We start from the raw sequence: 23,273 nt of genomic DNA on the forward strand, positions 1-23,273 counted from the left end.
CAAAGCACTGTGCCCGGTGGCCCACCCCAAGGGCGTGAGACCCCTCTACCAATGCTTTGATCTATTCTGTTAACATCCCCCAGAGATGAACGAGAATTCGTCGAGACAAGCCTAGTACACTGCCGCTCGGAAGAGACAAACTCCATCCCAGTTGCCCCATAAAAACGCTGTTTCAATGATGAGCAACCAAGGCGCGCAAGCCCATGCATGGTTCCTATCAGAAGCACCCAGGGCCAGCACTATATACACGTCGAGACCCAAAACATATCAATGGACATTCTAACAAGAACCCAGATACCGTTCCTCCAAGCCGCCTGGGAGAACGACAAGAAGCCGCTTTTTTCACAGAAAAAAATACGGACATGGGTCCCATACGACGTGGCTGAGGGAAAACAACACCCTGTCAACTTGCTCCATAAAAGAGGGGACGGGGAACCCCCAGAGAGACTTCCCACGTGAGCAATAAATTGAAAGGTTTATGTAACATTGAGCCACGTGACCAAAGGCTCAAGATACATATATACCGAGCGTAGCAGAACTCTTGAGTTCCTATGCACCGCAACACCAACTTGACAACAACAGAGATCCACACATGGAGCCTGTAAAGAACTCACGGAAGTCGGCAACCAATAGAAATGCGCCCAGTGACGTACTCTATGGCGGGGGGAATCCCATGACTCAACCGACCATTACAGGCGAGGAGTCAGGGAACTCCCTAAGCCCCCCCCCCCCCCCCTACCCCGTGCCGCACTGACCAATCAGTGCGGCAGGGCTGAATGATAGAAGGCCCAACCCCCCGACCAATCAGAAAAGAGGGAAGGAGGGGTTTATCCGTTCACCCCCTCATGATCCCATACCCCGAATACGATAGTAAACAAGCCATTTTAGCGATGATACCTATGTAGCCAGCATGCTAATGGAGCAGCGTATATCCTATCAGGATAAGCTAACTGTCATGGGGCTATCCCATGCCCTATAAGTAGGGATGCACATGGGCCTTAATTGGTTTGACCTGTTCCCACATGTGGTCATGCGGCCAAACATTTAGTTTAGGCCTTTGGCCTAGTTTGTTTTGTTATGTTGTTTTGTAATACAGACACATTGGTTTAAAGCATAACATGTTAGGTAGAATTAAAGTACATACATTTGTTGATAAAAACCGTTTGTCTGGGGGTGCTCCAGTAGCACACCATGTACCGCGCTGCGTCGCGGAATACCGTGCTGCGTCACGGATCTGGTTGACTCCGAGTTCGATTCCCGGACTCGCCGTCATTTGCCGAATGTCTTCCCCTGCTCTCTCTCCCGTTTCACCCTACAACTGTCGGTCATGCTTGACCAGAAAAAGCGATAAACGCTAAAAAATGAAGTTTAAAAAAAAAAAAAACGTTTGTCTGTGCTCCCACTTGGTTCCTTGTAGGATCTCTGGCTGCCCAACCAGAACTGGGAGAGGCCAGGGCCTTTTCTGGAGGGGAGATTTGGAAGGAACCAAGTGTGGTAGAGTACAGGGGGGGGGGGGGGATTTTCATAATCAGAAGGGAATAGGTTTATGAAGCGCCCTAAACACTGTTTAGTGTTTGGTGATGATAGATCATGATGGAGTGATGTATCCATGTTGGCCAGAGTTATTGGATGTGTAAATTGATGTCTGTATTGATTAATTGATTGTTTTGTTTTGGTTTGTCCCTGTAGGAGGAGCTTCTAGCATAAAGCCAGGGATGGAGGCTCCTCTTGGGAAGAAGTAATGACAGGCTTGGAAGCGAGACACAGCCGTACTAGACCTAGTTCCCTTAGCCAAGGGCCTAGTTGTTTATATTTGTTAAAAGAAAGTTTAATCATTTTGTATTATTTTTGTATTTATGTTAAAATATGTTTTTTTCCCGTTTTTTCCACTGGGGAGCAAAAGAACAAATAGAATAAAAAACCAACCACCGGGTGATGGCAACCTGACTCTGACTGCATTTTTCCTTCGTATGGCCGCCTCCTCACACAACACGTCTGCGAACAGGGTTTATAAACAAGGCCGAAGGCTTATGTGTGAACACGACACCCGTGTTTCATGTTTCAAGAAAAAAACACAGAAGATTGAGAGAGGGTCTATAAGACCGTGGTACAAGCTACACACACAAGCACTTCTGCAGGCCAACACTCCAAAGTTTCCAATGTAACAGAACACACAACCCCCTCAGACAACGGTACACATTTACCACTATAGGAAGAAACATATTTCTTCAGGATGAGGAAAGAAAAAGCCTTTCGACCGAGTGTTAGCTACAGGCCTTGCTAAGCACATATATATGTAGCGACCAGCTAGTGACTGTCTCCTATCAACCCCATAACTTAGGCGAGGGTTCTACACATCGTATCCCCAACATGTTTGGGGCGGGGAAGGGAACAGGGGTAACAGGGGGAGAAAGTCACTAGCGGTGCCTGCCGCGAACAGCTCGGTGTTTGCCCCCACGGGGAGCAGGCCCGGAGGGACGGTACTGGGGTACCTGGACACGACGATCCCTACCGTCACCTCCGGGCATGGGTCGGCTGGCTGTGGCGGTCGAGGCACCCTCTCTGCTCCTGGCCTTCTTGGCCGAGGGCCCAGCAGCGGCAGTGGCGACGGTCGCGGATCCCCGACGACGTGGCCTCCGTCGAACCTCACCGGCAGCGTCGGGTGGGGGAAAATGGGGCTGGAGCACTGCACGCTCCTCCTCCATGTCCCTGCATGCAGCCGTCATCTGCTGCATAGCAGCCCCGAAGAGCCTAGCATCGGAGAGGGGGGCCGTGAGCAGGGGAAGCCTCTTCCGCTCCGGCACCCGCGCTTGCTCCAGCCAAAGGAGGCGCTGGGTTAGAGGGGCCAGGGCGCGTACTTTCCCGGCGGCGATTGCCTGCAGCAGTACGAGGTGCAGGATGGCTCCAGCCCCCTGGGCGTGTAGGAACTGATGGTGATCGTCCAACACCGCCCCACCTGCCATCATCCCCGACATGAAGCGCGCTAGCTGCGTGATGTTGGATGTCGCAGCCAGGCTCTGTGTCGTGGCGATGAATGACTGGTCACTCCAGTTGGCCAACTGCCTAGCCGATTTCCCTTGGGGAACCGACTTCCGCAACGGCTCCCACACCACCTCAGGACAAAGAATAGATGCCATCGGGCTATCAAGCCGAGGCACCCCTTCCTTCAATCCCTCGATCAAACCCACCACCCGCGTGACTTGCATGTAGGCGGGGGTAAGGCCGGTGATGCGGGAGATTACCTGTCCATGACGCACGTAGGCCTCCATTGAGGGGAAGAATGGGCAGACAACGCCCGTCTACCTCACAGAACGACGTTGCCAGAGATGAGACATACCACCCCCTGCCACACCCCGAGGAGGAGAGTGATACGTCTCCACCGGGGCGTCAAACAAGAGTGCCTCCGCTCCCTCCATAAAATCCTCTGTATCCATCGGACAAGGAGACCGAGCAGAAGCACCCTTGTCTGGCTCCAGCAGCTCTCCAAAGCCAGGCCGTTCGCCCCTGCAGCTCACCATCTTACGACGGGAGCGAGCAGAAGCGAAGAGCTTGCGTCTCAGATCCTCCGCTACCAGAGGATCCGACGGCCCCCTGGCGGGGGAACCAGAGCTGGAACTAGGCCATCTCACAGGAGACAGCCTTGGCTCAACAGCTCCTCGGAGAGGCAAACTCCCCACCGGACGCCGATCGGGTGCGTCTGACTGCCACGACCGCGGAGTCAGCGCAGCCCCACGATGCACGGCGGAGGCGGCAATGGAGAACCGCTGGTGAAGGGTGACGTTGTGAGCGCTCGAACCCCTCGAAGAAGACATTATAACTTAGCTTTTTCTCTAAAATTGGTGAGAGAGAGAAAAAACAAGAAACAATGTCAACGCAGCTCCTCTTCAATATTTCACTAGTCTCAAAGTGGTGTATACAGACACTCGCCGTGGTGAAAACAAAGAAGGAACTGTTAGTATGGCCACACCCCTGCTTATGTAGAGGAGTGGATGGGGGTGTGGCCAGGTGGATGGGTGTGTAAAGGTGCATGTGAAAATGTATTCAGTGCTAGTACTGATATGGAAGTGTATTCCAGTATGACGCAGAGCGGAGCTACACGACTTATAACTGTTAGGTAACGTCAATGTAACGATTAGGTAACGTCAGTTGCCGGCTAGATAAAGTCGAAGCACAGTCTTTAGTTTGGCTGTGGCGCTAATAGGCACCCATATTGTCATGGGACAATAACGTTACTTTAATGTAGCTATTTTGTTTATAACCAACGAGCCAGGGGATGATGAATTCCTGATGAATTGAAAATGGGGGACCCTGATGTAAACAAGACGAAAGTCTTTCTCTGGTCTGCATCCCCTTAACAATTGTGTGTATTGAGCCGTACTGTACTGTACCCATTCTGCAATCTGTTAATAAAGTTTTCAATCAATCAATGGAGGAGGTTGGTAGGTAGGAGATTGGTAGGTGGGGTGGAGGGGGGGTATTTCGTATAACACACTCCACGTGACCCCAAAACCTCAATGTAAATAAACCATAATCACCCTACAAAAACAGTACTGTATTTGTAAATCTGGTATGTCATAAAGGTATAGATGTAGCAGTACTGTCTATCTGGGTTTAACATGGTTTGTGGAGCTCCCTCTGGTGTCTACTAGTGGATCTACTATTGGATCTACTTTCTCTGTGGATCTCCATTATGCTTCAATTACTGTGCGTTTATTCTATAGCAATAAGGTTGGGTGAATTCGGCCATTGTATAAAAGACATTACACCACTTGTAGTCAGGGTACAAAATAGTTACACGCCCAGCGCCACAGGCGTGTAGATTTAATGTTTGGCCATCATAAATTAAGGCCTGGGTGCCATCTGGCGGCCAACAAAATCCACTGCATGAGTCGGCATTAATATGATGCAGGGAGTAGCCTCCAGCTGAGCGAGAGAAATGTCGTGGGAGCGGGTGGAAGTTGCCCAATCTGGAACAATCTCCGGGGCTGCAGCTGGACCCTATTGGATGCGGGCGTGGTGAGTTGAAACGAAAGTGAAACTGTGTGTGTGTGTGAGATGCGCTCTGCTCACGAGATCAAGTTTGTAACATGAGACGCACATGAGATCTGTCTTCATCCGTTCTTTAGCCTACAAAAAAAACCTGCAATCGCGTTTTTGATTGTGCTCTGATATTTAATTTTGCATTTGATTTGACCAAATATGTGGAGGCATATTCCCGGAGTAGCTCCCCCGGGTCCCCCCTCAAAATTAAGAAAAACAGGCGACAACATTAACGTTGACGAGTCCGTTGCTACCACCAGCACCACCGATAACACTGCACCTGCTACTAGCGTCTGTGTAGTTAGGAAATTTAGCCAGAAATGGTACACATCTGATTCTGGGAAACCATGAGAATGGCTTAAATTTGAGGGGGGGGGGTAATGTTTTGTATACCATGTCGTGCCAAAGCAAGGGATAAAAGAAAACGAAATTAATTTGTCATCGGGACGTCGGTGATTAAACTGGAAGCCATCAAAAGCCACGAGACGTCACGCTGTCACAGGGACTGCTCTGTTAGATACAAAGCACAGTCTACTCCGCTCCTGGCTGCTCCGACTGTACGACTGTTGACCAAGCTGTCAGAGTCGACTCTGGCTAAAATGCGGATACTATTCCGTAACGCCCACGCTATAGTGAAAAAATCAAGACCATACAGGGACTTCGCCTGGATGTGCGAGTACGTTTATTGTGTTTTTTTTATAACGTTAGTCCAGCATGTTCATATAGGTGTGTCGGCTTTCACTTTCAGCTAATTATTTATGGTTGTAAAGCCTACCCAGTGGAATGCATGATCACCAAGACAAAAACATTTCTCAATTAAATTATGTTGTTTATGATATTAATTGAAAATAGCATACGAGAGTATTATATAGTAATAATAACATGGCGATATACTAAAAAGCTATTTATAATTTTTGGCTGGTAAAAAATCTGGATGGCTAGTAGTTTTTAAAATCTACCAGCCAAATGGCTGGTAAGTCAAAAAGTTAAGTTTGTTCCCTGCTTGTAGTCGTGTGTTATAGGAATTAGATCATGCCTAGGGGGGTCTAACGACCCTCCGATGCGCGGCGGGCCTAACAACCACCCCTAGGCATGATCTAATTCCTATAACACACTCCTGTGCATGATGTAATGCTTAAATATAGACCACTGCACGTCCGGGTTACAATGAGCTCATGGGAGAGAGAGCGGGGGGAGATTGCCCACAGAGTCTCTCTGGATTGTCCAGAGATAAAGGTTTATCAATCTGCGCATGCAGAGTTTGGGAGTAGGTGCGGAAAAGTGACTATAGCTCAGCCGAGAAAGTACCGATCGACTTGGGATTGGTCTCTCCGTGTTCAGGAGACTCAGGCATATAAAAGTATATTGGATCATGTCTCCACCACCCCCACAGCCGTAGCTACAACCACTTAATGTCAAGGCTCTCATCCACATTCATTCATTTTCTCCCCCGCTCTCTCTCTCCCATGATTTCAGAATACCGGAAGTGTTGATTGATTGAAAACTTTATTAACAGATTGCAGAATGGGTACAGTACAGTACAGCTCAATACATACAATTGTTAAGGGGATGCAGACCAGAGAAAGACTTTCGTCTTGTTTACATCAGGGTCCCCCATTTTCAATTCATCGTAACATATATGACATACATGACATACAGATAGACAGTACTGCTACATCTATACATTTATGACATACCAGATTTGCAATTACAGTACTGTTTGTGATACAAAAAGAGTCCAGAAAAAAGAGTATATACATTTGACGTAGAAACTGTACATTGGATTGGGTAGGTGGGGGTGGGGGGGGACTGTACATTGGAGGTGGTTGGGTGGGTGGGGGGGGGGGGGGGGGGTTGGGTAGGAGGGGTGGGTGGGGGACACTGTACAACTGTACAAACAAAACTGTACATTGGATTATTGACAAGACCATACTTGGTAATTTACTGTACATTGGAGGGGGTTGTGTTCGGACATTTACAGGGGCCAGTTTCGAGTTGCAGTCTCCCTTAGGTGTTTTTTGAGAGTGTTTTTGAAAGTGGGTAGTGATTCACATTCATTTACAGCTTTGGGTAGGGCGTTCCACATTGATGTGGCATAATTGCAAAACGTGTTTAGTCCCTTGTTTGAGCCGAATCTGGGTTTAACATGATTTGTGGAGCTCCCTCTGGTGTTGTGATCGTGGTATTCACTGACCTTTGGGAAGTATTTTGACATGTACATGGGTACCTTGGTCGTGTAGTGTATCTTGTAGACCAGGCCCATTGCAAGTTGCTGTACTCTGTCGTCTACTCTAAGCCATCCTAGGTTGTCAAAGTGGGCAGGGGTGAGGTGGGTTCTAGGAGTAAGGTCAAGCAGTAGTCTGACCAGTTTGTTTTGAGATGTTAGTAATTTTGTTTTTAGCGCCTTTGAGGTGCTTTGGTACCATGAGGTGCAAGCATAGTCGTAGTACCCTTGAATGAGTGCTCCTGCTAGAGTCTTCAGGGTATTCTTGTTTACCAGTGAGGAGATCCGGTACAAGAAACGAGTTCGTTGGTTGACTTTTTTTATTACATTGGATGCCATTTTGTCACAGGAAAGATTTGCCTCTAGGATGGAACCCAGGTAGGTAATATCTTCTTTCCTTGTGACAATATTGTCACCCACTGTAACTGAGAAGCCGTCGGTCTTGCTGAGTTTGTTATTTGAACCGAAGAGAATGGACTCTGTTTTGCCCATGTGTAATGATAGTTTGTTATCAGCGAGCCATATGCAGATTTTGCCTAGTTCTGAGCTGAGGGTTTTTTCAACCTGTAACTTGTTCTTGTCAGAGACCAGCAGGGCTGAGTCGTCCGCAAACAGGAACAAGTTGCAGTCACAAGCTGACGACATGTCATTTGCATAAATTAGGAACAGTAGCGGACCTAGTATGCTTCCTTGTGGAACACCACAGCTTACTGTGAGGGGGGGGGATAGGGTACCGTTTACCTCCACCATCTGCTCTCTCCCCTCCAGGTAGGATTGCATCCAGCTCACTGATAGACTATCAAAACCAATTGCTTTTAGCTTGTCAATCAGAATGGTGTGATTGACAGTGTCGAAGGCCTTTTGTAGGTCCAGCATGACCATGCCGCAGTATTTGCCCGCGTCCACCTCTTGTTTGATGTGGTCGTTTAAATAGAGAAGGCATGTGTCAGTGGAGTGGGATGTTCTGAAGCCAGATTGGAATTCGTAGATTAGATTTTTTTCCGCAAGGTATTTTTCGACCTGTTCGTATACACTTTTTTCCATGACTTTCGAGATGGAGGTAAGGATAGAAACAGGGCGGTAGTTGCCTGGGTCTAATTTACTGCCTTTTTTGTGCAGAGGGGTCACTCTCGCAATTTTGAAGTCCTTGGGGACGTGTCCCTGTTTTATGGAGAGGTTTATTATGTGTGTGATGACTGGGGTGATGGCGGCTGCTGAGTCTCTGAGGAATTTGGAGGGGATGTTGTCATGGCCAGTGGCCTTGTTAGGTTGGAGGGCGCTCAGTTTTTTGAGTACCTCATCTGTTGTTACCATTTCCAGTTTGAAGTCGTCTTTGTGGACCCCTAGGTTCTTGTAGTATGCTACTATGTGTTCTACCCCATAATGCCCTGAGTGGGAGGGTAGTTTGTTTACCAGTGTTGTGGCTATGTTTGTGAAGAAACTATTTAAGTAATTGGCTACATCCAGCTTTTCTGTGATGAGCGTGTTGTCCCTCTTTATGTTTATGTTTGAGAATCTGGTTTTAAGTTTTTTACTGCAGCCTAGTTGGTTATTGAGTAATTTCCAAAGTTCACGTGGTTTGTTTTTGTTTTCCTCGGTTTTGTCATTGATGACATTTTTTTTTGCTGTTTTGATCATGGAGTTTACATCATTTCTTAGTTTCTTTCCAGTTTGAGTTCAGTCACGTGGGCTTGGAGTTCACTGCTCGTGCTTATGGTAAGCTTTGACTGACTTTTATGAAACTCAGAGCATTTTTTGTCTCTGGTTTTCATAGCGGTCAGTATTTCAGCGTGCATCCATGGCTCCGCGCAATCTTTTACCCTGGTGGTTCTTAGGGGGGCCATGTTGTTTAGTATCGTTGAAAATTTGGTTTTGAAGCCAAGCCATGTTTCTTCAACCAGTGTACCATTGAGCTCATCTGACCAGTCCAGACCCTCCAGTTCAAGGTTAAAGGCCTCGCTAGAGTATGTTTTCAGGTCTCTAGATGTGACTGTTTTGTGACAGCCAGCCTTTTGTTTTAGCTTTTTGCGCGTACAGAATATCATATAATGATCACTTAACCCGCATGCTATAACCCCTTTATTGGCGATCTTGGACTTGTCAGAGGTCAGGATGAGGTCAATGGTAGTCTGAGTTGACTCACATACACGTGTGGGTTGTGTGATTAGCTGGCTGAGGCCGTGCAGATCACAAAACCTATTGTAGGATTTTGTTATGTACCAGGAGCCTGATCACTCCTGTGTCACTGTGCATGTAGGCCTGATCACTCCTGTGTCACGGGGCATGCAGGTGAGGGCTGCCAATTAGCTAATTAGTGCTGATTGGTTACCTGCTGGGAGCTTTAAAACCAGCCCTGGTAACACACATGCAGTGTCTGTGCTTAGAGGAAGAGCTGTCACGTTCTTCCAGTCCTTGTCCTTTGGTTTACACTAGTAGTTTATTGATATAGTAGCATTTTGAGTTAGAGCACGGGGTTTTGGTGTTGGTTTGCACATAGGTTGCGGGCCTTTGAGCCAGGGTCGTAACAGTTGGGCGCTCGTCCGGGATATTTACCCCTAGCAATTTGTTTGGTGTTTTTTTTTTGTGTTATACGGGGTGTCATGGTGTTATGGTTTGGGTGGTGTTCGTTACATATTATGTAACGTGGGGGCTTGAACCGTTTCATCAAACGAGTATGAGTATGCCTTATTTGTTTGTAATTTGATGTGACTACTTATGCTGTTAAAATATATAGTTTAGTGGGCACCACATGTAGATAGGGACATTATTTTCTGGTTGTTGGTTAGCTTCCTGTGCACCACATACTCCTGGGGCAGTCAGGGAAGGGATTAGCACCATCTACTTGTCTGGTACCATACCATGTACTGGACGGGTGGATGGTCAAATATGATCTTTGGCTGGTAGCAGGTGTGGTTGAAGATGGTTAGGTCTACGGGGCATTAGCTTAAGGGTAGGTAGATTAGGGGGCCAGAAAACACAGGTAGTGTGGTAGGGCCTGATTTAGTGTTTCTTAGGGTAGACATGTGGTGGGCCGGTTGTGACTGCAGTTTAGATGTAGAAGCATAAGTAGTCATATCAGGTTAGAAGGGCCACCTGTTTGAATTTGTTTGTTGTATTTGTTTTGTTTGGTTTGAGTGTTTGGTTAGCATACCTGTTAGCACCTAACACCCTGCGTGTATGACACGTCTATTTATTTCGGGGTGGTTGTTTTTTATTAAATTTTTTGCAAATTAGAAAGGTGCGCTCAGTAGAGCACACATTTCCACCGCGTCCCTTTATGGTTGTTATTATTGGCATTAGCATTCTTCAGTGGTTCTTCAGTGGTTCTTCAGTGGTTCTTCATGGTTCTTCAGTGGTTCTTCGTGGTTCTTCAGTGGTTCTTTAGTGGTTTTTCAGTGGTTCTTTAGTGGTTCTTCGTGGTTCGTTAGTGGTTCTTCATGACTGTAAGGTAAAGTGAGTAGCTTGTGGTGACTGGTACAGTAACGATGGCTACCATTAAGGATTTTGTTGAGAACCCCTCTGACGAGATGTTGGGAAGGTTTTCCAAAGAGCAGCTTCTGAAGCTTGCTGTGCACTACAATGTGGAGCTTACTGCCAGTGAGAAGCGGTTAAAAACGACTGCCTTGGGGACTTTGAGGGCTATACTCATTGAGGAGCAGGTGATTGTGGCAACGGTGGATGAGCTTCTTTTGTCTGAGGTGTCTCCACAACTCTCTGGCGTGGCGGAAGGTGTTGCCATCGATTGGGGGCCTAGGGAGTTAGCATTTAGGGAAAAGCAGCTACAACAGGAGCGTGAGTTTAAGGAAAAACAGCTACAACAAGAGGAGAGGAGAGAGGAGAGAGAGCGGGAGCTTAAGGAAAAACAGCTACAACAAGAGGAGAGGAGAGAGGAGAGAGAGCACGATCGTGCAATGAAGGCGCTTGCATTTAAGCATGCTGCCTTGCAGGCGGGTGCTCTGCATCCAGAGTCACGTTCCAGTTTTGATGTAGGCAGGAATATTAGGATGGTGCCTCCATTTTTTGAGAAAGACGTGGAAAAATATTTTCCCCTTTTTGAACGGGTGGCAACCACATTGAAGTGGCCTGATACCGCCTGGACACTGCTGCTGCAATGTGTTTTAGTTGGTAGGGCACAAGAAGCCTATACTGCTTTGTCCCTTGAACAAAGCGCTGATTATGAGCTTGTTAAAGCTTCCATATTGAGGGCTTATGAGTTGGTCCCCGAGGCCTATCGTCAGCGTTTTAGAGGTTATCGCAGGTCGGAGGGACAGTCTTATGTTGAATTTGGAAGGGAGAAGGAGAACCTGTTTGACAGGTGGTGCACTTCTCAGAAGGCAGAGTCAAGAGAGCAGCTTAGGCAGTTGATTCTCCTAGAGGAATTTAAAAGATCCTGATACCGTTTCCACACATCTAAATGAGCGTAAGGTATCGAAGATAGGCGACGCCACTGTCTTCGCTGATGAGTTTGTGTTGACACACAAGTCCGTGTTTTTGGAGGACTACCGTGTTGAGTCCGGGGATAGGCGTCCTGTTCAGGGGGGGGCGTTTCCCAAAACCTGTGTCTGCTGGTCAGTTAACTTCACCTCCTAGGCGGGGTGGTTCTGCTGGTGCATTCCCAGAAGGGATTATCTGTTTCTACTGTAAAGAACCTGGTCATATCGTTGCTGGGTGCCCGGTGCTTGAGCGGAAAAATGTCAGAACCGTGGCTCTGGTAGAAACCATATGCAGAACGCCTATGCTAACGTTAGATGGTGATGGGGGAAGTATCAAACGTGTGGACAAAGAGCTTGAGGGTTCCTCAAGGTTTATGATGGATGGATTTGTTTCCCTGACTAATGCACTAGAGTCCAGACAGGCTATAACAATTTGGAGAGATACCGGTGCTTTTCAGTCCCTCATTCTGAAGGGGGTTTTGCCGTTTTCAGAAAACTCTTCTTTGCATTCCGGTGTCGTTGTTCGGGGCTTTGGGGGTGGATTTGTGGATGCACCTTTGCATGAGGTCACGCTCAATTCTCCCTTAGTATCAGGCAATGTTGTTGTGGGGGTATGTTCTCACATTCCCATAAAGGGGGTGTCCTTCATTCTAGGGAATGATTTGGCTGGTGACAAAGTGTTGGCTACTCCGGTTGTAACTCCCATTCCTGTGGTTTCTGAGGTCCCTAATGAGCTGGCACAGAAACATCCAGGAGTGTTCCCTGTGTGTGCTGTGGCACGGGAAATGTCAAAGGACAAAAGTGATGTTGCTGATACTTCGACTTGGGACATTACACTTAGTGACACATTCTTTGTTGAATTAAAATGTGTACCTGTTGAGAATTTTGGAAAGCACACTGTGGATGTACCTCTGCATAATGATTCTCTTGATTGTGGCTTTGTGTTAGGCCCGGTGGTGAAACCAGAGTTGACATGCGTGCCGGAGAAGCATGTGGCTGGGGATAATATGGCAGCGCAGTGTCTCAAGGTCTTCCCAGCCTGTACGGTGGCTGAGGCCACGAACGAATTGGAGGATGAGTGTGGGAAGGATGCTATGAGAGGTGCTGTTGTTTCGTGTGACACCGTTCTAGTTGGAGAGGCTACTAAGCCTGACTTAGGCTGCCAGCCTTCCCACAGTAGCTCTATTGTCCCTAATGTTTCACTTGTGGGCGGGGATGGTCCCAGTATGTCAGTTGATGATTCTGACATTGATCCACATGTCCACACTGATTCTCTGCCATGCACTAGGTGTGATGGTCAACCTAGTTACCTGTGTCCTGTGGAGCAGGAGCCGCCTTCGCGACCTGGTCTGTTGAGTGGCAGCCATTTTGATTTTGATCAGGACAATGTTATTTTGGGTGACGCCATTTTAGATGGTGTTCCAGACGTTTTTGTGACTGTCGTACTGCCATGTTCCAGGGATGGTGGGGCTGTACCTGAGGCGGTACATCCTACTCTGGATGTTCACGGTTTGCAGTATCCTGAACTGCCAGTGCCAGGTGGGATGGATATGGGCGCGGTGGTGGTATCAGTGATCTATGGTTTTTGTTTTGCTGTGTTCTGTTCTGTTGAGCGCAGTGAGGTTAGTTCTCAGATTGATTTTGGTTTGCAGTCTATTTTTGACAGGTCGGTATCGGTGGAGGGGCCTGTTGAAAGGGAGCATACAACACGGTTGGTGGTCGTGTTCGACAGGTGCCGACCCGCTATCGCTGTTGTGGTAGTGGCCCTGACAACTAATGGGTCACAGTTGTTTTTGTTTTTTGTTTTTTTTTATGGGTTGTTGTGTGGTGGTTGCCTCTGGGGCAACCAGTTTGGTGGGGGAGGTGTTATGTACCAGGAGCCTGATCACTCCTGTGTCACTGTGCATGTAGGCCTGATCACTCCTGTGTCACGGGGCATGCAGGTGAGGGCTGCCAATTCGCTAATTAGTGCTGATTGGTTACCTGCTGGGAGCTTTAAAACCAGCCCTGGTAACACACATGCAGTGCTTAGAGGAAGAGCTGTCACGTTCTTCCAGTCCTTGTCCTTTGGTTTACACTAGTAGTTTATTGATATAGTAGCATTTTGAGTTAGAGCACGGGGTTTTGGTGTTGGTTTGCACATAGGTTGCGGGCCTTTGAGCCAGGGTCGTAACAGATTTGAAGACGGTGCATCTTTTTGTTGCATATCCGTGTTCCAATCCCCAATAAGAATCATTTCTGTATCCTCAGCTCCAGCTAAGCACGCATCCAACACATCATAAAAGCCATTTTGGTCTGGCGGTCTGTAAATTGTGCCGACTAGAAATGATTTAGCCCTTTCAAATAGAATTTCTACAAAAACAGTTTCAATAGCCTCATGATCTAGGTCTGTACGGTTAATAAATTTGGTGTCTTTATGGATGTACATACAGACACCTCCTCCATGCCTGTTCCTGTCATTGCGGACTAAAGAATAGTTCTCAAATTCAATTTCCGGGTCTGTTACTGATGAGTCCAGTTTAGTTTCTGAGAAACATAGTATGTTTACCTTACCGCTAATGAAATGTTGTCTTATTTCTGCCAGTTTGTGCCTGAGGCTATTTACATTAAGATGGAAGATATGTAGTCCGTTTTTATTTGCTGTGTTGTCAATATCCTTGAGATAAAGGTAGGGTTCTTCTTCTGTGGGAAGGGGGGGGGGCTCTGTGATGTCCGGAGGGGGGGTGGGGGATCCTTTGATCAAGGTGGGTGTCCCGCGACAGGAGGGGGGTGGGGCTGTGTTGTTATTATTTGGTCCGTGTGTGGGAGGGGGGGGTGGGTGAGATTCTTTGTCATGTTCATCTGCTGGCGTCTGTGTTGATTCCGTCTGGTGGTGGGATTCCGTGGGGAGGGGGCAGGGGCCAGGGGCTGTGTTGATTACATCCCGCCGGCTCCCTGCTGTGGAGACGTCTCGTCCTCCCGTGTGTTCCTCTGCGGCGGCGTCGGGTGGGTTGATTGCTCCGGCGTCGGGTGGAAAGTAGGCACCCGAAGCCATCGTTGCATCCTGTAGTGCCAGACCCAGTCGTCGCGTCTGGGTTCGCGTCCTGACGGGGGTCCTGACGTGGCTGGGTCCGGGGTTGACACTGTTGTTGTTGTTGTTGAAAAGGATGTTGTTGTCGTTGTTGATCGCGACGGCAGTCATCACTGCTCCGGTGTCGGGTGGAATGTATGCACCCGACGCCGGTGTTAGGATGTTGGTGTCGTTGTTGTTGTTGATCGCGACGGCAGTTATCACTGCTCCGGTGTCGGGTGGAATGTATGCACCCGACGCCGGTGTTAGGATGTTGGTGTCGTTGAAAAGGATGTTGTTGTCATTATTGTTGATCGCGACGGTAGCCGTCACTATTTGTGGGAGCCTCTGATTCATCACTTTCTGTTGTAGTCGTGTAGTCGGGCCCGGGTTTAATTTAATATCTCCCGCAAGGAGTAGATAAAGGATGATTATCGTCCTTCGATCTAGTTTACCTGCTGGGGGCATTTTCTTCCGCTCCGGATTTGCCGTTAGGAACCCGTGGATAGCTGCGGTTCCAATGGCCAGATGTTTCTGCTCCGAGCCGTCGAGGAGGTAAAAGTCATTGTGTCTACCGCTTTCTCTTTCTCTTCCGATTTCTCTTTTATCCGTTTGGTTTAGCTTTCTTGATGAATTAAAGTAATCTGTAATCCATAGTAGGAAGATGATGAAATGTATGAAAAACCTTGTTGGTTTTCCGTGTTGATTATAGTTGTTGCTGGAGTTCTTGCTGGAGCTCAGAGATTTGCGACCGTCCATGGCGAGCGTCCGCCTTACCGCACTTACCTTCCCCAGCTTAACAGCACCACCAATAAAAGTTGCGGTGGTCTATACCATCTACTGTCTGTATTATATATGGGACTCTGCTTTTATTTAAAAGTTTTAAACAATGAAAATTAGTCTTAACATAGATTTTTTTGAAAATGTATAATATTTAATAGGTGCAACAAGGCAGCTCAACCAGGCAGCTCAACCAGGCAGCTCAACAAGGAAACAGAACGAAAGCTAAATTAATACTTAAAATACAGATTCAATAACAGGCTGATTACTATTTTCTGGAAGAGGAAATGCTTGTAAATTAGGACAAGGTATAACTCACATTCCTGAGTTTGGTTGTTCCCCATTAAACATTAGGCTAATAGCTGGCTAATAGCAAATAACCCTGTTAGGGGTTAAGTGTCTAAACTGAGGTCTGTTTGGCATATCGTACAAATCAACCGCTTAAACCCCAGGTCCTCTGCAACAGAGAATAATCAATACAATTTTAAATATCAATACACAGTATTGAACGTAAATGTTTCAAAACCTTTGATTCCGTACTGATATTGTTACACCCCTGTTACACAGTGATGTACTACTGTTAGTCAGTATGTACTGAATTATTTACAGAACAAGCCTGTATATCAACAATGTGATGTACATGAAGAGCTGACGCAGTAATAACAGGCCTGGTGTGGTTATGACATTGGGGCAAGAGGCAGACCAGCTGGCTGAGGCTGTGGAATGTTACGACTGAAGACATTGTTAAAACACAGGTGGCACAAAGGAATGCTTAAAATGCTCCCCTCAGACGGATGAGCCGGTGGCTAAAGAGGCTCCTTAGCTAGCAGTGCCAGCTCGTCACGTAGAGGGCGGGAGACGGAGGTCGGTTTGGACATCATCCTTCCGTCCACCACAGCCTGTGGAGCATCGAGGCTCCAACCAGAGAGTTTGTTGTTTTGAACAGTTTGTAAAGGTCCACTCAGTAAGATATTTGATCGTTTGAATTGAGAACCACATAGACTCCATAAACAATTTGGCCTAGGTGGAATACGCATGTAATTCACCAAAACCTACTCCACAGTGCACCCAAAATAGGTTTCAGCTATTACTTCAGGGCTTGCACAGACTGGAGCGTGCTGCACTGTGGGTGTCCAGTATGATTGGAGCGGCAACAGCATGGAATGGAAAGGACTCCGATCAACAAGATCATTGGTAAGTAGGAAATTCTGATTTTAAATGATAAATGGTTGAGTCTGAACTCTGACACTACCATTAAATGACGCGCTTATTCCACGTACAGTGATTGTTGGTGCTTTGAGTCTACACGGTTCTCATCTCCAACGGTTGTGACTATCTATTGCCTTGTCTCCACTTCAGGGTTTAGTCGTGCTGTAGCCCATCTTCATGGTCTTTAGAACCTGGCCAAACCGGGCTGGACCCCAGCTGATACAGCGACCTTTCACAACCTGGCCACACCTGGCTGGGACTGTTGTATCATAATGGTTTAGCTTGTGTACCACAGTTGGTGATGTGAATTTTGAAAGGTTGCTTAGCAACCGGAGAGTTTACAAGAAATGCAATGGAGACACAATTCCAACCATACCATACTAGACCATGGCTAGCTCCAGCCAGGCTGAACATAGCTAATGGAGACAAGGCATAGCGGAGTGGTCCTTTAACCACCACTTCAATAATAATGTTCAGAAATCACATTGTAAGTATTTAACATTTTGAAGTTTTCAGTAACTTTAAATGTTCTTTTGACGCTTTAAATTTCATAATGCTGGGGCGGCTAGGTGGTGTAGTGGGCAAGGCACTCGCCACCAGTGTGGAGACGCTAGGATTCGCGTGTTCGAATCCAGCTCTCCACATTGTTTTCAGTTTAGCTGGTCGTCCGCAGTAATACACATTGGCCGTATTACGGGGAGGGAAAACTGAAGGGTGGGGATCGAACGTTGTGAACAAGCGACTCCTACAAGTCGGTTGGTGCGCCTGCGCAGTAGAATCAGGAAGTGTCGGGGGCAGCGTGAGCCTCCCACGCGTTACTCCTCGACACTGAGAGATCGAGCTGCGCAGGTGAAAAGATGCGACTGCTGTTACCTCAAGTACCGGAGGGGACTTGTGCTATGTATGACTTAGTCCACATTGCAGCCGGCTTGTGGGAGGCAAGAAACAGCGTTCGTGACAGGGGAGGGTTGAATTGGATGATACGAAATTGGGATGGGAGAAAATATAGAAAAATGGGAGAAAAAGTGGATAAAAAAAAAAAATTCATAATGCTGGCAAAATTGGTACAGTACTAATACATCTTGGAAACCCATGCCCCCCCCCCCCCCTGAATACTCCATATACATGCCACATATTTGAGTACATGGAAAAGGGAATATAAAATAAATCATCATAATTTCTCCATATTCAGCTCTACAACTAGAATCATGCACGCAATATAGTCATACTCAAAAGAAAACAAAACCCTATAAAGACATACATCACCATACTATGAAAACAAAAAAAGGAGACAACATCATTGCATTTTGTGATGGTGACACGCTAGGATTCGACCCGAGTACAGCTCCTCTACTAACCCTGTCTCCACTTCTCCTTAGTGTCTCTCCCTAGTGTCTCTCCCTCTCGTGTTTCTACCTAGGTCCTGTAGATGTCCTTGTCTTTCCCTCACATGCAGTCCAATCTCCCTGTGTGTCACCAGCTGTCTTCAATCAGTCATCACTCCTTTTGTATTCACGCCTGCTCCCCATTTAGTCAATGCTTGTTCATCAGTCAATGTTACCTGTCTTAACTAGCCGCTACTTTCTATCTTTACCTGTGCGCTACCTGTTGGAGTAGCCAGTGCCCCTCCCCACCCCGTCTGCCTGCCTGCCTGCCTGCCTGCCTGCCTGCTATGGATCATTAAACCTCTGCAACCTGCCTGTTTGTCTGCTCTTGGGTCCACATTCCTGCCTGGTAAATTACACAGTTCTGAGACAGACGGCATCATCCGTGTGTTATTTATAGGCTCTGACGACGACCGCACCCCGTCAACTCCTTCCTTGATCCCAGGCGGAACTAAGGACGATGGGCACCTCTGTTCCTCGACACTGCCTGTTTAAAAAAAAACTCTCTTCCCGCATCTCTGCCTCTCACCCACTTTCCTCTCCCTCCATTTTTAACCAACTGCACAGATAATGTTTGTTAGCCCTTTATGAAAAAGTATCATGTTCAGTTTTACCATGGTACCGGCCAATGTATCAAAACACATCTTCCTCTCTTTCTACTGTTTCTCTACATCCGCCCTCCCCTCCCCTCCTCTCTTCTCCCTCCCTCCCAATAGGAACAGGCAGCTGGTCAGGTTGCGTCATGGGACTTCAAGGCCAGCCAGGAGAGCCAGGCGCAGGGTGTTCTCTGACGCAGCGTCTGTCTGGCAGCGGCAACCATCTTGAAGAACCCCCCCCCCCCCCCCCGGGTGAGAGAAAAACAAACCTGCCCAACCTGAAAACTGCGGCTGTCAATCAACCCGGCACAGACAAGTGAGGCCAGAGCCAGAGGCAGCAGGCTGACAGATAATGGCTATGTGTCCCAGAGTGAAGGAGCCCTCGTGGGGGACGTCTCCGGAACATTCTTTCAGAGGAAGACCTCTCTCTCAACTCAATATCCGCTTCGTCCTGTTTGTTTGCTGAAGGCTTTCATTAAATTGGCAGGGGAGGTAAAACAATTCCTGTCACTAAGCACCGAGAGCAAATAATGGCCACAAAGAATGAGGATCACTGGAAAGTGTATGTCCATTAAAGAGATAGTTGTGATCTTTGGACCCCTAGCCCTGTTTCTTACTTCTATGTATAGTTCTAAGTTCTAACAAATGATGATGGTGATTGTTAGAGTCCTTTCTCTGCACAATCCATACTGTTATGCCACAAACCAGTGCAAAGTCGATGGGGTCGAGCTCCCGTCTGTACAAGCTGACTGAGGCTCACTGAAATCTACTTTGTGCGCACTATGGAGAACACTTTACAGACAGGAGCTCAACCACATTGACTTTGCATTGGTTTGTGGCCAGCTATCCTGAACAGCATGGATTGTGCTGAGAAAGGACTCTACCAATCAAAATCATCATTGTTAAGTAAGAAATAGGGCTATGGGTCAAAAGATCTGAACTATCCCTTTAAACATTGAGGCTTTAAAAACAAACTCACCTCAGCATAGTGAGGTATGTCCTCTTCATCTGCACACCACAACAACAACAACAACAACAACAACAACAACAACAACAATCTGAAACATTGAGGTATTGGATGATCTTATGCAGTAAATCTGACACCATACCAAGCCCATTTTACAGCACACCATTACCTGAGGCGACTGCTGACCTAAAAATGCAAGCCTTAAAGAATTGCACACAGCAGGCAACTTGTTATCTGTGGTGCTTTTTTTTTAACGTCACACCTAGTACCCACTGTATGATTTGGTTATGGTCTAGGATAGAAAGGTCTTAAGACCTACCGGTAAGTTGGATGAAGTTTAGTTTTTCACTTGTGCAAGTATGAACGACATAACTTCTAAGAAATTGAATTGAAATATAATTAAATCTATTAATTAAAGGGCCACTTAATTGAAAAACAAAGCTGATCCATACATCCAACCCCTCTCCCATTGGCAAGTTTACCAAACATTTTTACTTACATGTTTGTCACTTGACTGAGGTGGGAGTGAACCAATGAGGACAGGCGACTGGGGGGGGCTGCACAGCTCTGGAAAGGGATTGGGTATGGAGGAAGAAAGAGACTCTGCCCTTCTCGTCCTGAAAAGGTTCATGAATGGAAATAAGTGAATGGATGACTCATCTCATGCTACTTACTGTATACTACTGATACTACTATACTACTACTACAACAACTACTACTACTACTACTATTATTACTACTACTACTACTATTACAACTATTACTACTACAACTATTACTACTACTAATATTACTACTACTAGAACTATTACTACTACTACTATTACTACTACTACTCCTACTAGAATAAAAAATGGAATAGAAATCCTTTATTAATCCCGAGGGAAATTTGGCAATAAAATCATAATTACTACTACTATTATTACTACTACTATTACAAATGGTAAATGATGCATTTATATAGCACACACACGCTTATGTCACAATGCCATTCTCTATTGCTTGATGTACATAGTACTAAATGTATGGTGAGTGATACATGTATGTATAGTCTGAATCTACTGTCTATTGTTTGATGTACGTAGTACTAAATATATAGAGTGATACGTATCGTATACCGTCTATTGGCTACATATGTACAGTATACATTGTGAGTGATATTTTATTATGCACTGAAGGCTCCAAATACCATTACTCTCAGCCCTAATGAACGTCTGTGTGTTTCTAGCTGGTCTTAGATAAGAAACCCTTTCATATTCAGCAAACTGCTCACTAATTAAAACATCAGATGGCGTGACTCATAATGACCTCACCTTGAATGTGACTAGCTGACTGTTGAGTCAATACACACCATGCACATCATCACAGCCTGGTGAGTCATGGTGTGTGTGCTCTAGTGTGTGTGGTTTTGTGAATGTGTGTGTCTTTGTATGTGTGCGTCTTTGTGTGTGTATGTACTTGTGAGGACCAACTCTTTGAGAGCCCACTTTTTGAGAAAACATCTTGGTTTGTGAGGACATTTGAGAGAAAAGCTGATTTTAGAATTGGTCTTTCAGGTTAGAGTTGTTAGGGTTAGAATTTTTATTAGATCATGTTTGTGAAATTAATGTACGAGATCATCGCAAGTATAGTAATACCAACATAAGTATGTGTGTCTGTGCGTGCATACGTGTGTGTAAAGTTCTTCAGGTAAAGAAAAAACAGGCTACAAACAGGATACATTTATAGCTCACAGTGTCACGTGAGTCATGAGTCATGTGACATTTATCCACCATTATAGGTAGTGTGTGTTAGTGTGTGTGAGTTGTGTGCGTGAGTTGTGTGTGTGTGGTCATGTGTGCGAGGTGTGTGCGTGGATTGCACATCAGGCGTACCTGTTGGAGGTGATGAGGCGGGGCTGGGAGCGGGGGATGGCAGCAGCGTTTGCCACCAGGGGGGCCAGGGTGAGGGTGGAGCCCGCCAGCAGGCTCTCCTCACCTCCGGACTCCTCCTGTGTGTCGGAGCCGTCAAACACCTCTGTCCACGGGCCCTCCACCTCCATTACGTCACCTACAGGGGGAGCCAGAGAGGCATTGGGTGAATATCGCTATCAAAATCCTGAAACTAGAGTGCTAAAGTCTGAAGCTGCTCCATAGAAAATGAATTGGGAAAGATGGTATACATGACACAGAGCATCCAGGGGAATGTTGTGAGTATATGGGCACATGTCCTGTTTCAGAACTGAGAACACTACTATAGAATAAAGCTGGGTATAAAAACACAAACAAACGTTCTGTGGGTCCACAAAATCACTCTCCCGTTCATTGTCAATGGAGCAGCTCCAGACTTTATACCTGATGACATCAAATTTGAATCGTATTTCTCTGGTTCCTGGCTTTGGAAGAGTAGCTCTCTAGTTCACAAATATTGATTAAAATTTCCTAGGCCATGGAAATAATTCAAGTCAAGTCAAGTTAACTTTTATAAAGCATGTTTAAAAACAACAGTGTTGACCAAAGTGCTGTACAAGGCCTTATAGATAATAAGTTAATAACACATTAAAATACGGTAAAGCAGGCATACAAAGATCAGTACATAGAATTGACATATTATGCACTATATACAAGCAGCACAAAATCCAAAGATTCAAACGCTAGTGAATAGAAGTATGTTTTAAGCCGAGACTTGAAAGAATCGACAGATGGGGCGAGTCGGATGGAAGAGGGAAGGCTATTCCATAGTAGAGGCTGTAACTGCAAAAGCCTGGTCGCCTCTGAGCTTGAGTCTTGAGTGTGGGACGGCTAGGAGGCCCAGGTCAGACGACCTGAGAGACCTGAAGGTAGTGTAAAGGCTTAAGAGATCAGTGATATAGGAGGGTGCCAGTTGGTTCAGGGCTTTGAAAGCGAACAACAGGACCTTGAAATCAATTCTATAATGAACTGGAAGCCAGTGAAGAGAGGCCAACACAGGGGAGATGGTCCCTCTTTCTGGAACCAGTCAGAAGCCTGGCCGCTGCATTTTGAACCAGATGCAGGCGGGACATGGATGACTGGCTGTTCCCTGTGTACAGGGAGTTACAGTAGTCAGGCCGAGATCAAATTATAGCATGGATGACTTTTTCCAGATCACTGAGTGAGAGGAAGGGTTTTATTTTCGGATATGGATCAGCTAGTCTATCTGTTGGCCAAAAACACCTCTGCCGGAGTTTTAAGCTAGGCTAGTAGTCCGTATCCACTTTGATTAATTTTGCGCTAAGCTAGGCTAGCTTGCAGCCGGGTAGCTTTCTACTGAACGCACAGAGGAAATTGGTATCAATCTTCTTGTCCGACTCTGGAGAAGACTGTAAGCGCATTTCCCATAAATGGTAAATGGTAGATGGCTGCATTTATATAGCGCTTTTATCCAAAGCGCTTTACAATTTTACCCATTCACTCACACATTCACAGACCGATGGTGGAGGCAACCATGCAAGGTGCCAACCTGCTTATCGGGAGCAGTTAGGGGTTAAGTGTCTTGCCCAAGGACACTTTGACACGCTGCCTGGGAGGAGCGGGAATTGAACAAGGAACCTCCGGGTAACCAGACGACTGATCTACCTACCGAGCCACTGT

The 23,273-nt window shown here is 46.6% G+C and overlaps 1 protein-coding gene across 1 annotated transcript in view; it reads right to left on the reverse strand.

Moving 5' to 3' along the window:
* grb7 (growth factor receptor bound protein 7) overlaps positions 1–23,273 on the reverse strand; it is a 108,070-nt gene that overhangs the window by 81,880 nt on the left and 2,917 nt on the right. Inside the window, exons 2-3 of the mRNA XM_084323328.1 lie at positions 21,558–21,732; positions 20,183–20,300 (exon numbers count right to left, since the gene is read on the reverse strand). Of these exons, the coding sequence (XP_084179454.1) occupies positions 20,183–20,300; positions 21,558–21,724 (285 nt within the window). The 5' untranslated portion in view covers positions 21,725–21,732. The remainder of the gene's footprint in view (positions 1–20,182; positions 20,301–21,557; positions 21,733–23,273) is intronic.

Source organism: Notolepis coatsorum, assembly GCF_963971535.1.
Source record: "Notolepis coatsorum genome assembly, chromosome: 10".
Lineage (NCBI taxonomy): Eukaryota > Metazoa > Chordata > Actinopteri > Aulopiformes > Paralepididae > Notolepis > Notolepis coatsorum.